The 17,182-nt window shown below is 31.7% G+C and overlaps 1 protein-coding gene across 2 annotated transcripts in view; it reads left to right on the plus strand.

Annotated features, from left to right (window-relative positions):
• The first annotated feature begins 5,736 nt into the window (after positions 1-5,736).
• The window catches only part of LOC142350056 (glutamine synthetase-like), a 42,149-nt gene continuing 30,703 nt past the window's right edge, over positions 5,737-17,182 (plus strand). Inside the window, exon 1 of one of the 2 annotated variants that reach the window (XM_075401975.1) lies at positions 5,737-6,552. In XM_075401975.1, coding sequence (XP_075258090.1) covers positions 6,023-6,552 — 530 coding nt within the window. In that variant the 5' untranslated portion in view covers positions 5,737-6,022. The remainder of the gene's footprint in view (positions 6,553-17,182) is intronic. The other variant, XM_075401973.1, reaches the window with a different exon arrangement.

The raw sequence follows: 17,182 nt of genomic DNA on the forward strand, positions 1-17,182 counted from the left end.
TTTTTATAAGCAGCATTGCTCTTTTTTTGGTGACTATAGCCACTTTTGATTTTGAGTCTGAAACTTTCACGTGGTACCATCATTGCAGCCAACATTGGTCAGGCTAAGGTCAACTTGATGCCATGGTTAAGTAAGAGCTCATCCTCACACAGATAGCTTCACTGAGGCAGGGGATTGAATTCTCAATCATTGGCTTGTGAACCACACACCTTACCTGTCGGCTATCACGCCACTGTCGGCAAAATTTAACTATGTCAGTAATGAACCAAGTAAGTGAAGAAACATTTTGGAGCATAAAAATTCAATAATTAATAATGCAGGGTTCTTCAATTGTTTATTAATTCCAGACATCTTCAGAATTTTGTTTTCAAATTTCAACTAAGTCAGTATTCCCTTTGCTTTAGCCGTAATTTGTAAATAAATATGGGTCAAATTTCTTTTGAAATGCTAGATTATTTGATATTAACTGTAATTCATATTTGGCACTTAATTCTGGCTATTTAGCCTGCTCTCTGGAAAATTGGAAACTGACGCTCAGTTTTTCCATCCTTTAATTTTTAAGAACAGCAATATAGAGTGCGAGCTGGTCATCAAAAAGATTGTCTGCGTTTTGTGAACACATTACGTACAAATTATCGAAATTAAAAGGAAAAGCGTTTGCGTTCCTCATTAAAAGGATTGCTTTGACTTCATATAGCATCAAAAACAACTAAAGCGTATATATATATATATATATATATATATATATATATATATATATATGTATATATATATATATATATATATATATATATATGAAAAACTGAATTTCCAAATGAGTATAAATAGGTCAGGGAACCTAACAATATCACAAATGGCAGCGTAAAGATAAGTAAGTAAAATAACATAAACTATAAGTAAAATAAAAGTAACAGATAGAAGATTTTTTTCTCTAATTGGAACAGACGAATTCTAAGCTCAAATGTGAGTGTACAAACCAAAAAAAGAGAAGCGTTAGTTTAAAAAAAAAGTTTTATAAGAAACATTGCCGACTAAATTATTAGTTTTTGAAAATTTTTTTAACCCGCCTGTTTGATTCATTCTCTTTTTAAGCTTTTTTCAAGACAAGTATTTAATGATAAGCCTCTTCTGATGACACTTTTGCCCAGCCATGACGTTTTTGAGCTCTCCTCAAGAAAATGGTTTTCGTTCTTAAATTTCTGAAAAAAGTTGGCAAGCTAAGTCCTGTTATTCTCCGGAAAGCAGATTTCTTATATGTGAAGTCTTGACTGATATACATTGCTCTTCTGTTTTCAAGCATTTGTTCAATTGGCAGTATATAACTATGTATTTTGATACTAAGTGTAGAATTGCTAAATCAAATAAAGGAACAGGCTTTTACTGCCACATTTACGGCCTTTTCTAAAGTTGTCAGAAGACTTTTTGAAATTGAAGAAAGCAAACCAGCTGAGTACTGGAGATGGCTAATTCAGTAGAATTTTGTGTGAATGGTATGGTACTACGTTTTGGAGGATATAAAGTGTTTTAATCTTTGCGCTTTTTTGCTAAGTATTTGTTTAACTTGTTGTTAAAATAACTGAGAAACATTTCACGTTCTAAACTTCTTTTAATACACGGTTGCCAATTTTAATAGACTCTGCTACGGATGAAGTGCCATAGACAATGATTTCTGTTTTTTTTTCTGAATTCAGTTTCAAAAATTTGTGTGCAAATAGTTAACAAGAGAGGAAATTGAATTCTCTAAAAATAGCTTGCAATCAGTAACTTTTTTGCCGAAAGTATAAACAACTGCATCGTCAGCGTTTTGGATTAAACTGCAGTTGATGAAGTTTGCTGGATCATTTACATATAGATTGAAAAGAAGTGGCCCTAAAACTGTTCCCTGTGGAACAACTTGCATGACATCCAGACAGTCAGATTCAGCTTCTGGTATCGCAACTCCTCGATTTTGGTTACTGAGGTAACTCTTAATGAAAAGGACAACCGAAGAGCAGAAAGCAAGGTGTTTAAATCTTTCTAGTAAAAGAGCGAGCGATCAATTGAACCAAAAATTTTTGACGAATCTAAAATCGCTGCAGTGACTACTTTTTTTCATCAAATTTCTATTTTTCAGTTTCTGCTAGATAAACAAAAGCATTAGAAGCACAATTTTTGAAAATTTTTCTTATTCCAAACTATGCTTTCGATGGAAGGTTGTATTTTGACAGATGTTCCTCAATTTGATCTTTGATTAGTATCTTAGAAATTTTTGGCAAAGCAAGAGTTATAGAAATAGGAATAGATTTTAGTGCCTCCTTTTTTGTTGATAGGCGTAATATTTGCCAACTTCAGTAGAGAAGGAAATTTGTTTTGTTTAAGAAATCCGTTAAAAAGAAGACATCGGCTCTGTTAAAATATGAGTACCATCTTTTAATGCCCAAGTGGGAATGGTCGAAAGACACAATTATTTGTTCTTATTGAGGTTGTTGAGAGCTGTACGACATTCAAATGTGGTGAAGAAACGAAACGAGAACATATAAGGCTCGACCAGATGAAAGTTTTGTTTAATGGTTGGTTCATTCGAAAGTATTCAACAAGTGAAAACACTTTCACCGAAATTGAAAGGTATTCACCAAAGATATCACCACTTTATTGCGGTCAGTTACTAAATCATCGAAGCAATTTTTCAGAGAGAGAAATTTTTTCCAGTTCTAGATTTATTTCTGATTTTGCTGACCAGATTTCATTGTTTCCTGGAGCTGTTAGCAGACTCAATCAATTGTGTTTGAAAGCGTTCATAATCTTTCAGTACTCTCTACTTGTCACATCGTTTAGTTTTAGGAAACTATTATTATTCTCTGGTAGTAGAATTTTGTCTTTTTTTATTGAGGCGTTTTGTTATGTTGGAGGCAAACTTATCTGCAAGTGGAAAATTAGGTTTGTTGTTTCGTATGAAATTTTTTCTGATAGGTACATGTAATCTGATTACATTTGCAATCAGATTTTTAAAACGTGAGAACATTTCTTCGACATCATTAGATGCATACATGAGGCTCCAGTTAATGTAAAATAGAGGATTTCTCAAATTAACGCGATCATAATTACGATTTTCAAAAATCCATTTTCTGAGTGGTTTTTGTTTTTGAGTTAGCGTGAAATCAGTGAAAAGAAATTGTGCTCGATGATCGTTTTTGAGAGGAGAGTCGAATACATAATATTTTTCCCTCTTAACCCATTATCATTGATTATATAATCTAATAATCTGCAGCTACCATTCTGGTACCTGGTTGCATTTCTTGAATTCATCAAATGCAAGTCGTAAAGTAGAATAATTGTATCCAGTTTTTCTTTTCGGTTAAAGTAATTAAGGTTGTAATCTCCTATTAAAGATATTGATTTATTTTCAGTGGAAGCCTTATCAATGCGTAAACCCAACTCATCCAAGAACTGTGAACAAAATTGGTTATTTGGATTGTAAGAAATAATGATCAAGATACTTTTGTGAGAGGACAATTTGCATTCAACCCAAAAAAAAAGATTTTAAAAATCTTGAACATGTTGTTAAGTTCATTCCTGATTTTTGAATTGCAAAATTTTGATACTTATAATTATAATCCTCCTCTTTTTTATCCTGTCGATCACATCCGTTGATATCAAATTGATAAAGATTACGGTTAATAAAACTCTCACTATCACAACTGGTCAACCAGATTTCTGTTAAACCATAAATACAAATTGGACCAATAACAATCAGTAAATTTTTCAACTGCAGATTTTTTTTGGATAATTTAACAGTTAGCATGAACAATTTTTATTTGCATAGGACACATTTTTACATTTTGTGCGTATACTGCTCAAGGTTTCCAAGGGTCCCGGGTTTGTTTCGATATCCCCATGATTTAGTGTAAGTAGATGAAAACATAATAGAAAAAAAGGAGCTCAGATGGGAAAAACATACGATGCCGAGAACTTTCAGCAGGTCATTTTTTATCAAAAAATGTTTGAGTTTTCCAAAGTGAGGCTCAGTGGCATGTGAACCACTGTTTGCCTCGTCAAAAAAATAACATACATTTATCAGAATTACAGCTTTAAACAATGTAATCAGTTATTGATGTCAAACTATTCGTGCCCGATTAATCGAACATACAATCAAAATGTTTCCATTTGTTTCATATAAATGTTAATGTTTGACATCATATAGTATGGATGACAAAAATTAAAAGATTGGTTGTAGTTTGGAGGGTGTGAAAAGTAGCGTTGTTGATAATAAAAGAATTTGCTCTGCATTTTATAAGAAGCCTTAGATGGTATTTTACTGAAGTCAATAATCCCAATTGAGGTTTTAACAGGTATCCTAGCAAAGAGCTTTTAAAGAATGGTATCCCCAACTTATATTTTAATTGCACATTGTTATGGTATAGTTGGTTGAAGTGTGTGATGCATGGATTGCAGGTTGGGACACTTCGAATTATATCATTTAGCTTAAGCACTGCAGTTGCATTATCACCATTTCCATAAGTACTATTTAGCAAATCATCTTGAAACGCTATTAGTCTCATCCTGCAAAAGTAGCTTTTTTGGTTTTTTTTACTCATACTTGTCAACAACTTTTAGTTTTCAAGCGTTGAGGTAACCTGATAGGCATGAATTGCCCTGTCCAGTGGAATAATTGTATCGTCATTTAGCTTTGCTGTTATGCTACTACCCAAAACACAATTCTCCAGCAAAGTCCTGAAATGATTTTTATTAAATCTCTGATTTATTCCTGGAACAAACCGAATCCATTGGGGGGTGAAGAAACTCATTAGACAAATCAACAAAAAGAGTGTAGGAAGTTTCTTTATTTAGCTGTTTTCATTCATCAAGAGTTAGCAGGTTGGGAAGTTGATAGCTGTTATCTATATTTACTGTTTTTATCTTCACAAGAAACGTATTATTTAAAGAAAACTTTGACAATTTGTTCAATTTATTGTGGAAGAAACGATTTAGTATTTTCAAGAAAAGAGCATTTAAATGTCAACTGTTTGAATGAACTATATTTATACATATATATATATATATATATATATATATATATATATATATATATAAATATATATATATTCTTTTAAGGTGAGAAGGTTTCAAATATTACGTTCGAAAACAAAGATAAATTATTGAAAGAAAAACTTCTCATGCTTCTCATTTTTCGATTCATTTTCTGTTTTTTCTGTAGTTTTTCCAAACGGGTTTTCATCTTACCGGCAATTAAATTGAAATTTCACTGTCTTTTGGCTGGATTTTTGTATAGTCAAACACCAAACGTCTGTTCCCGTTATTCGCTTGAGTTCTTTTTCTTCTCGCCAAAATTGTGCGAAATGTCTGAATTTTGCAAAAAAAAAACCTTGACTCTAACTTCATTCAATTTGATTACTTTTTGCTACCCGTTCTAAGAATTATTCGTAAGAATTAGTTTTAGTGGATTCGACTGTTAGGCAGTAGGTGTAAAGTTTTTTTCAGTGATCAGTCAACGCTTAAAGAAGACTGTTTTACTCACCATATGATAAGAGTAAGGCCAAGTTTGCCCAAATAAATATTAGAGAGTACACGTTTAAAGTTTAACTGCTTTAATCTTTACTCTTAATTTGATGGGCGTGTTTTCATTGGCATGTTTGGTTGGTACATAATTACTTTAAGTAAATAAACGCTGAAATTTAGTACTCGATTTTGAGAAGTTTGAACTTATAAACGTTACATTTGGTGCGCTTCTACGAAGAGACAGAAAATGTACTATTTACTGAATGTGAAATCAAATGGTCTTTTGATCAGAGAAATCTTGATCTTCAAGTGAGGCACCACTTGAAATCATGAAATTGTTGACCAGTCAAACAAAAGTGCCAGCATAACCGATTAAGAGACATCTTTTGACCTTCCGTTTAGCTAGCAGAAATAAAAAGTTACCAATCTAAGTTTTCTCCCCTGACTGTTAAGTCACTGCAGTTTATGCTCACGAAGCAGAAATTTAGTATATTCAAACATCTTTAATTGACAGCACGTTTTAACAATGAGTTCCAATAATCAAAACCAGGACGCTGATTTTGTTAGGTTTATATTCTGTGATATGAATGCAGTTCCGCGAGCGAAAGTCGTACCTCGTCGTAATTATAAACGATTGAGCAAACCGGGAGGAACTGGACTGCCAAATTGTCTCTCTGTTATGTCAACAACGTCACTTTTGACATATTATTCCATAGTTGATGATGAGGGATTCCCTGATTGCTACGCAGTTCCCGATTTGGACACATGGCACCTCTGCCAATGGTCCGGATCCAAATCTGGCCGAAAAGTTGCCGCAGTTCTGTGTGAATTGAAAGAAAAGGACAAAGACTTAACACCCTGTGGGTTCGACACTCGTTATGTCTGCAGGAAATTGCTGACTGAATTGGAAAATGAGTTTGGGTTGAAACTTTACTCGGCTCATGAGTACGAATTTGGAGTGGGAAAGGGCGGGGAACCTCTGACGTCGGGGCTCAATGTTTACATTCCTGTCATAATGAAAGTGTCCGAAGATTTCTGCTACGACATGTCAGAGAGGTATGGATGCGCATTTTATACTATAGTATAGCAATTTATGAGAAGTTTTGATTTTGGAAAAGTAGTTCGCTCCGCCAAAACTTTAAATCAGAACGTTGGTAAAAAAATTTTTGAATTCCATAAAAAATCAAAATATAATATTTGAAGTATTTTGTTTAGCATTTAAGTATTGCGTATTGCTGCAAGTCAGAATGAAATTAATGGCCGACAAAATATAAAAGTAATTTTAAAAAATCTACTTTATTATTACATATCAATAAACTCTTTCCGTGAAAATTTTCCAAAAATTCATACAGTGCTTTTCAGATTAAGTGGAAAGTAGATGTTAGTTCTTTTTACTCCTTTTTAATATATAATAAAGTTAAGCAGCGAAAATTGCTTATTCTGCTGATCTGAAAACAGTTCTTTCGACAAGAAAAGAACTCGAGTTACTGAGAAGATTACTTTATATATGACCTTTAATGTGAAAAAGCAAGCCATCTGTTCGATATTCGGTTTTTGTATAATGAGTAGGTCTCATCTTTATCATACCAATCATCATATTGGAAAGGAATAGAAAGATGATGGTAGAAGTTAATGTAAGCAGCAAAATAAAGATGATAGACAAGACTTTTTATTGTTTGAGTAAAAATCCCCTGCCAAGTGAGTCATCACCACATTCAGTTCAGAACAGCTCGCAACAGATTAATATGAAAAATAAAGCCGAATGATTTGTTTTGTCAAAAACTGTTATTGTGGTCTGAAATTTACAAATGCCACGCAAGATAAAGTGTTTTTATATCTGCTGATCAACCGTCTGTTGTATATAATTCAGAAGTCATTGTGCTTTTTTGAATCGGCTTTTGTAGCTTTCGCTAAATTAATGCAGATATAATCACCAGTTTTATATTCCAGGGCAATATCACGACTATCGTTATTTAGTGTTTAAATGAGCATATTGATGTCCGTGGTTTTAAGGAACGGTCTTATAAATTTACAAAACATTTTATACAGTCATTATTGTATACGTAGTGATAATTTCTCTGGGAATTTTGAGTTGGATTTCACCTAAAAGATTTCCAAAAGGATTCATTGAACTGCTTCTATGACTTGATTGTTTCGACGCCAGTTGTGGGGGAGGAACTATACGTTCAACTGGGTTTTTTTTTGTTCAGTCAATTTTCGCCGATCGATATATTCATCGTAGAGAGTTGTGAAAGGAATCATAAGAAAGCGTGTCAAGCGTAGAATATCAAATTAAAATTAGTTTTGATTCAAAGTTTTTTTACAAAATGGTTTATTTTTCAAGCAGCTATGGAGGTTTAAATTCTTTGTGAACATTTTTGTTTAACAATGATTATGTTCACATTTTTAACCCTTTTAAAAAGAATGTTGTTAATTTATGCCCGAATATGTTACAGGTTGTCAACATGCAGAATGTCAACATTTAAGAGTTTTAGTACCTTCAAGCGATATCAAAGATATTTTTTGGGTATATTCTTAGGTATAAAACAGATCTGCATTTGGATCTAGATTTTTCGGTTATTAGAGCCGTTTTTTATTTTTATGTTTTGCGGCCTAATGACCAGATTTGGTTCTTCTCGTGACTTTCTCACAAAAACCATTTTTACGGTGCATCTGTTTTAAAAGTGAATATGTACTGTTGTCCGAATTAGTCGATGGGAAGCGATTGATTTTGTCGATTTTGACAATAAATATTTTCATTAAAACATTGTATTTGTGTGCACATTTTGGTATTAGAGTTTTTGTGTTGCTGAGTCCGAACACCGACAAGTCCCATTGAAGCTCTGATAAACTCGAAATGAACCTAAATATTTTTCTCAATTTACAGTATATGGCAATCATCATTTGGAAACAATTTACTTCTGGTGTAAATTTTTGTGATTTTAGTTTTGACTTACTATAGATGTTTTTTTCTGCAGTTTGAGTAAGGAAAGGTCTCATCGACTTCAACTAGTGAATTTAAGAACCCTGTGAACTGCTTGACTTCTCTAACAATGGTCTTTATGACTGGAACACTTAACACTTTTAAAAACTATTTGACATTTGAGTTCCCACATTTTTGTTGCTATTTTTTGTTGTCACCCTTCAATCTCCTTGATTAAAATGTTCAGAAGTCAATAATGAGTGTCCTCTTCATTCGATAGTTAATCATGGACATACCATTGTTACAATTTCATTTATAATATTTTTGTTATTTTACTCATGTGATTTTTTTGGTAAATTTTTCTTGTTTACACTTAGACTAGTTTAATAATAAGACTTTTTTAAATGAGAACAGCTGATTTTTATATAGAAGCATATTGAAATTTCTGAATTGGACAGAGAATCGTTTTCTTTTCGTTCCGGAAAAAAAATGACAGATCATTGGAAATTAATTGTCACTCAAAAATTGTTTTATAGACCTGTAATTATTTTTGTTAACAGAATATTTCAGCAGTTGAATTTTTTCTATTTTTTTTGGTTTCGAATATGCGATTTTATACATTTGATAACTAGTTTGTTAAATCAAAGTTCCGTTGAATTCTTCAAATTTTGTGTACTTTTTTACTTATAATGTATTATTACTAAGTCCCAAAAGTAATAGGTCTCGTTGAAGCTGGTTTTTTTTCATAGTGCTTGGCTTTGATTACTTGGAAAAATAGAGTTTTGGCTCTAAATGATTTTTCTGCGGGTTTGTAATAATATATCTCAAAGAGTGCAATAGCGCCGGTACAAAAACCTCAAGAATAATGCTTACAATTTTTTCAATGGAATTATATTTTTTTTCAAAAGAAGGAGAATTTTGAGTTCTTACATTTTTTTTGGTTGGTCTTTCTGCTGAATTGCTCTGAATAGATATTCATTTTTTTATTTCGGTTTTTTTCGTAAAAATTGGTTCCTCAATTTATCAATTTACAAAGCATTGAATGCTTGTTGTCGAATCGGTTCTTTGAGTTTTCTTTCTATTAAAATAAAAACAAAAGAATGATCCCACTCGTCCGAACCCTTTTTTATATAGACGTCGCTCTTTTTTAAAGAACTTTTTAAAGTTTAAAGAACAGAATATGAGCTACGAAATGTCCAGTCAAATGCATCTGTTTGCGTTGTGTTTAAAAACTTACTTTTATACAGATGGTTTTCATCACAATTACAGCTTTAATTGATGAAACCGTTTATTGTGGCTATTCTTAAACTGTTTAGAGTATTATTTCCCTTAAAATAGCTGAAATTAATTCGCGCATGTAGTCAAAAATTGTCAAATGACCATCAATTGCAACCATCAAACATTGTCCTATTAAATAATGCGAAAAATTTTATTCATTATTCTATTTGTTTTTAACGAATAAATAGCAAAAAAAATAAAAAGTATCCAAAAATTTTTTGATCGATTAGTTTTTCTGTAAATATTTTGAACTGCAATCAATATCAATTCGAATTTGTCTCACTTCCAGTATTTTGCTGAAACATTAGAATTATGATATTAACTAAACTCAGAAAGCGCGCATTATTTTTCGGACAATAAAAAAATGCCGGGAATTCTTGATATCAATGACAACAAAAAAAAGATTAACGAAAAAACATATCATTAGAGTGCACCGCAACCAATTTTCTTCGTATGAAAATTCTAAAATAAGACTTAAAATAAGTATCAGGATTTTAAACTCCGTATTATAGATCTCACATCAAAACAAGGAATTATGGTGCACCATCCTCCTCTTATTGCTGCTTTCAGTGGTTAGCTGGAAGAGTTTAGTGTTATCAAACAAAGACAAGGTCAAAAACTGTTCTTCAAATAATTTGGCAGAAAAGAGTGCAAGCTAAAACGAACAAATTGCAGTAAACCTCGCGGCAAAATTAACTCTGAGTAGGATTGAACGCAATTCAATTTCATCGATAAAAAATGAAATTTATAGGAAAAAAATCAGATTTCTTGATCTAATTTAAATGTCAGGTGCATTCATTCTCTACCAAAAACAGAGGCATTATTGTGTGCTATCTATTATCACTCCCAATCTTCCGGGACGAGTTTGATATCAAACAAAAATAGAAAGCTGAAATATCAGTTTTCAACCAATTTGATAGAAAAAAAATTACTATTAATGGATCTGATTTGAGAAATAGTTTGGAACTGCTGTTCAATTAAAGAATTTTAGATGCAAAATCAAGGCTGAAAACACAATTTAAAGAACGACCGGGACTCACAGTCATGTAAATAGATAGTGCACATTTTTGGTGTTTTTGCGCTCAAATAAGTAATTTATGTTTTCATAAGTTTAAGATATTTTTATGCAATCGAAGTTCTTATTAGTTTGCATCAGGAACCACTTTAGCTACAGTTCAATTTCGGTTTCTGAATGAAAAAAGCAATTTAGTGGGAGTAAGTTCCAATTAGAACTGATTCTCACTTTTCAGAAAAACAAAACACGCAATGAAGGGTATTAATAATATACAAATGTCATAAAAGTACTATTAATAATGAGAAATCAATTACCTATAAAGTTTCATAAAATGAGTTTTATGTCTTATGTATACCTTATATGGCTCCAAATGAACTTTGACTTTAAGATGGTAAATTTATTAGTGGAGGCAGATGTTCAACGGACCACTAACATTTTGGTCCATCAACCAAACTCAACTTGACAAATATTCCGCAAAAAAAGTTTTTGTTAGACTACAGACTGACAAACCAATTTCGTTTTAAAATCAACATTGAACTGCTGATTTTTCGTGTCGTCTATGTTGGCAAAACAAACTTGAAGCAAAATTATCACAATGGCGTTGACTGCAGCCAAGTTTTTCTGACAAAAAAATGTTAGACAAAAAGTCGGTTTTCTAAATCTAAATTAAGTGTCGCGCACTCAAATTCTGTACCGAAGGCCTTATCAAAATTCGATCTTCTTTGTGTACGATCTATTTTTATTCCCTCTCTTCAGTTTCAGCCCGGAATTTTGCTATTAAAAACTAACACCGTGAATGACAATTTAATCAGTATCCATTTTGGCTGAAACAAATTTAAGTAAAAATTAATAAAGTTATTTATCCCCAAAAAATGAAAAAATTGTGAAACACTTCTCAACTGCTGTTCAATTATCAACGTTTTGCATTTAGGAGCTACCGTTGAAGAAAATCTAATCATAAGACTGGTTGAGATTCATATTCTCATAAAGAAAAAAACATAGCAGGACAAGTCCTGACGTACAATTCAAAGAATTTTCTTTGACTTAAAAGAAAACTAGACCTAAAACGGACTATGAATAGATTGGACAAACCATTTAGAAAAAAATCCGATCCAAAAAATCGAAAAAAAAACCAGTAAAAATCAAAGTGAAATTGCCGCATGTGAACAAAAAACCACTAGCGAGAAAGCGAATTTTTGTTCAAACACCGTTTTCACACTCTACTATAAATTTAGAGCGAAAAAATTTCACGCCGCAAAACCACTCGCTTTTTCGCTCCACTTCCTGTTCCGGCGTGACCAAAATCACTACTCCAATTTGACTTCAAAAATCATGAAAATGTGTGAACAGATCTTAAAAAAAAATAGCAGGACAAGTCCTGACGTACAATTCAAAGAATTTTCATTGACTAAACAGAAAAATAGACCTAGAAAGGACTATGAATAGATTGGACAAACCATTTAGAAAAAAATCCGATCCAAAAAATCGAAAAAAAAACCAGTAAAAATCAAAGTGAAATTGCCGCATGTGAACAAAAAACCTCTAGCGAGAAAACGAACTTTTGTTCAAATACCATTTTCTCACTCTACTTTAAATTTAGAACGAAAAAATTTCACGCCGCAAAACCACTCGCTTTTTCGCTCCACTTCCTGTTCCGGCGTGACCAAAATCACTACTCCAATTTGATTCAAAAATCATGAAAATGTGTGAACAGATCTTAAAAAAAACATAGCAGGACAAGTCCTGACGTACAATTCAAAGAATTTTCATTGACTAAACAGAAAAAACTAGAACTAGAATGGACTATGAATTAATTGAGAAAATAATTTTTAAAAAAATCAGATAAAAAATAAGAAAAAACCAGAAAATCAATGTCAAAATGCAGCATGTGAACACAAAAAACCACTAGCGAGAAATGAAAATTTCATTCAAACAAAAAACTAGGCCTAGAATGGCTGTGCAAGGATTGGAACAACCATTTAGAAAAAAATCCGATTCGAAAAACCGAAAAAACAGTAAAAATCAGAGTGAAATTGCCGCATGTGAACAAAAAACCACTAGCGAGAAAGCGAACTTTTGTTCAAATACCATTTTCTCACTCTACTTTAAATTTAGAACGAAAAAATTTCACGCCGCAAAACCACTCGCTTTTTCGCTCCACTTCCTGTTCCGGCGTGACCAAAATCACTACTTCAATTTGACTTCAAAAATCATGAAAATGTGTGAACAGATCTTAAAAAAAAACATAGCAGGACAAGTCCTGACGTACAATTCAAAGAATTTTCATTGACTAAACAGAAAAAACTAGACCTAGAAAGGACTATGAATTAATTGAGAAAATAATTTTTAGAAAAATCAGATAAAAAATAAGAAAAAACCAGAAAATCAATGTCAAAATGCAGAACGTGAACATAAAAAACCACTAGCGAGAAATGAAAATTTCATTCAAACAAAAAACTAGGCCTAGAATGGCTGTGCAAGGATTGGAAAAACCATTTAGAAAAAAATCCGATTTGAAAAACCGAAAAAACAGTAAAAATCAGAATGAAATTGCCGCATGTGAACAAAAAACCACTAGCGAGAAAGCGAACTTTTGTTCAAACACCGTTTTCTCACTCTACTTTAAAATTAGAACGAAAAAAATTCACGCCGCAAAACCACTCGCTTTTTCGCTTCATTTCCGTTTTTGGCGTGACCAAAATCACTACTCCAATTTGACTTCAAAAATCATGAAAATGTGTGAACAGATCTTAAAAAAAAACATAGCCGGAAGAATTCCGGAAATGACTCGAATAGAAAATCAATTTAAACGCCATCCAATTACTCATCAAACAAAACGTGCCTTCACTAAATTACGATTATCCTGGACAAAAGTCTTGAAACAAAAAAGTTAAACAATAAAATCAAATCTGTTGAAATATGATAAAAAATCTGATCAAATTTTGTTATAAATTGAGATCCCGAAAAAACTATCTCTGCCAAATTAGCTTCATCAAAACAACTAGTACAAAAAAAACCACTTATGTGAAATTTGAAAAAAAAAACTTTAGGCTAAATTATGAAAAAAAGCTCTTAAAAAAACTTTCACTGAAAAACTGGAAAAAGTTAGTAAGTTTTTTAATATTTCAAAAAACATATAAAACCAAAGAAAAATTCCCTTCAGCCAATAGGGTATCCAGATGCTCGCAAAACAATAGACAAGTCATTATAGGCAATGAAACTTAGCTAAAAACAGAAAAAAAAACGAAAAACTGCAAAACATTAAGAAAAATTGTTCCAATTTTCGCCATCTTTTGTCATATTTCCCAACAAGAAAAAGATTCTTACCCAGAAAACTATAACCAATTGTTTTCATTAATTTTCTCAAGTAGAAGAGATTCATTCAATAACCATTTGAGCCAGCAAAACAAAAAAATCGTCAAAAAACGCAAGTTCGAAAATCAGCAAAATACATTAAAAACCTCCGAATTATTATAAAATTCATATGAATTACCAGAAACCTTCAAACCGCTACCGAAACCACCCTAAAATTAAAACAAAATCATAACCATACCTCTTAACCAAAATAAACGAAAAAAAACTGCTTTAAAATGCCGCACGTGAACAAAAAAATTTCGCTCGCTTAGAGAAAATTTCTTCACACATCAATTTCTCGCTCTCTCAAAAACAACGGTATGAACAAAAACCACTCTCTTTTCGCTCTGCTCTTCACTTTTGTTCAGCACCAAAATTACTCTAAATTTTTTCACGTGGTTCATTTCCCGCTTCAAAAATCACTCCAATAACATTGATTAAAAAAAACATAGCCGGAAGAATTCCGGAAACGACTTGAAGGAAAAAACTAACACCCCTAACAAATGTAAAACTTATTCTACTGATTGACCAAAATAATTAACATAATGCTCATCCTACTGAATAACACTTGCCACTTTAAAACAAGAAAATGAAAAAGAACAAGGAAAAAATAACTGACCAGAAAAGACGATAAAGCACGTGATAAAAATTTTACATTGAGCTGCAAGTTTAAAAAAAACAACTTTTGGCAAAAACTCATGCAGTAGGTTTAGTTTTATTTTGTTGAATCACTGCAAATTGAGACAAAAACCCAACACAAAGTTTTCAAGTAGAATAAACGAAGGTAAAAGAAAGGAAATGAAAAAAAAACCAAAAATATTCTCAGTAAAAATACAAAATTTGGCCACAAATTATGAATCAAATGCCATTATGCTGAATCTAAATCATTATTTCAAAAAACTATTAATACTACATCTTGTCAAGCGTCCACCAATCCAAAGCATTGTCTATTTATAAAAGTAAAAACGAAGGACGAAAAAAAATAGAAAAAAAATTCAGAGATTAAGAAAAGTTAGTAATAACCGTCACTGAAAGTGCACTAAATATATTCCAACAAAACCTCTAGAATACCTCCTATCAAAAGCTAGAACACTAAAAAGTAGCAAAAAGCAGACAATCAGAAGATTTCAGCCAAAATTGAAAAAAAACCAGAAAATTCGCGGAAATCTTCAAAAAATTTATTCAATTATCTTTAACAAACTGAATCAAAACTAAAATCAGAATAATCAAAACGCATCAAAAACAACTAATTTAGACCATAGGCATCCCCAATTGCTATAAAAACTTGAAGAACACAAAGGGCATTTAAAAACAAATTGAAAATCTTAGAAAAAATTTAGCTTTTTTTTATTTCACGGTAGCAAATAGACCCAAAAAACGTTAATTGGAGCAAATATAGTATTGAAAGACTTCCAAAACAATATGAAAGTTGAATAGGCTAAAAACGTTCTCTAAATTTAGAAAAAAAGCGAAAAACAGCAAAAAAAATTAAGAAAAATTTTTAAAAATTTTTCAGTTCATTGTCATTTTTCTAATAGAAAAACTCATTTAAAACACAAGAAAATGTAATCACTTGGTATCTAAAGACTCAGTAACTAACATGCGTCTATTCAAAGCCCATACAAAGCATTAGAACAAAACAAAACGCAAAAAATTGCTAAAATTCACTTAAAATTCAGCAAAAAGGCTGAAAAAACAGCAAAATGGTATAAAATTCTTAATAATGACCAGAAACCTACAAACCCCTATTAAAACAACCCTAAGCATCACACAATATCATAATCAGACTTCTAAACCAAAAAAAAATAACAAAAAACGGTTTTAAAAAGCCGCACGTGAACAAAAAAATTTCGCTCGCTTAGAGAAAATTTCTTCACACATCAATTTCTCGCTCTCTGAAAAACAACGGTATGAACAAAAACCACTCTCTTTTCGCTCTGCTCTTCACTTTTGTTCAGCACCAAAATTACTCTAAATTTTTTCACGCGGTTCATTTCCCGCTTCAAAAATCACTCCAATAACATTGGTTAAAAAGAAACATAGCCGGAAGAATTCCGGAAACGACTCGAAGGAAAAAACTAACACCCCTAACAAATGTAAAACTTATTCTACTGATTGACCAAAATAATTAACATAATGCTCATCCTACTGAATAACACTTGCCACTTTAAAACAAGAAAATGAAAAAGAACAAGGAAAAAATAACTGACCAGAAAAGACGATGAAGCACGTGATAAAAATTTTACATTGAGCTGCAAGTTTAAAAAAAAACAACTTTTGGCAAAAACTCATGCAGTAGGTTTAGTTTTATTTCGTTGAATCACTGCAAATTGAGACAAAAACCCAACACAAAGTTTTCAAGTAGAATAAACGAAGGTAAAAGAAAGGAAATGAAAAAAAAAACCAAAAATATTCTCTGTAAAAATACAAAATTTGACCACAAATTATGAATCAAATGCCATTATGCTGAATCTAAATCATTATTTCAAAAAACTATTAATACTACATCTTGTCAAGCGTCCACCAATCCAAACCATTGTCTATTTATAAAAGTAAAAACGAAGAACGAAAAAAATAGAAAAAAAAGTCAGAGATTAAGAAAAGTTAGTAATAACCGTCACTGAAAGTGCACTAAATATATTCCAACAAAACCTCTAGAGTAGCTCCTATCAAAAGCTAGAACACTAAAAAGTAGCAAAAAGCAGACAATCAGAAGATTTCAGCCAAAATTGAAAAAAAAAACAGAAAATTCGCGGAAATCTTCAAAAAATTTATTCAATTATCTTTAACAAACTGAATCAAAACTAAAATCAGAATAATCAAAACGCATCAAAAACAACTAATTTAGACCATAGGCATCCCCAATTGCTATAAAAACTTGAAGAACACAAAGGGCATTTAAAAACAATTTGAAAATCTTAGAAAAAATTTAGCTTTTTTTTATTTCACGGTAGCAAATAGACCCAAAAAACGTTAATTGCAGCAAATATAGTATTGGAAGACTTCCAAAACAATATGAAAGTTGAATAGGCTAAAAACGTTCTCTAAAGTTAGAAAAAAAGCGGAAAACAGCAAAAAAAATTAAGAAAAATTTTTAAAAATTTTTCAGTTCATTG

Source organism: Convolutriloba macropyga, chromosome 1 (assembly GCF_964194025.1).
Source record: "Convolutriloba macropyga chromosome 1, txConMacr16.3, whole genome shotgun sequence".
In the NCBI taxonomy this organism is placed as follows: domain Eukaryota; kingdom Metazoa; phylum Xenacoelomorpha; order Acoela; family Convolutidae; genus Convolutriloba; species Convolutriloba macropyga.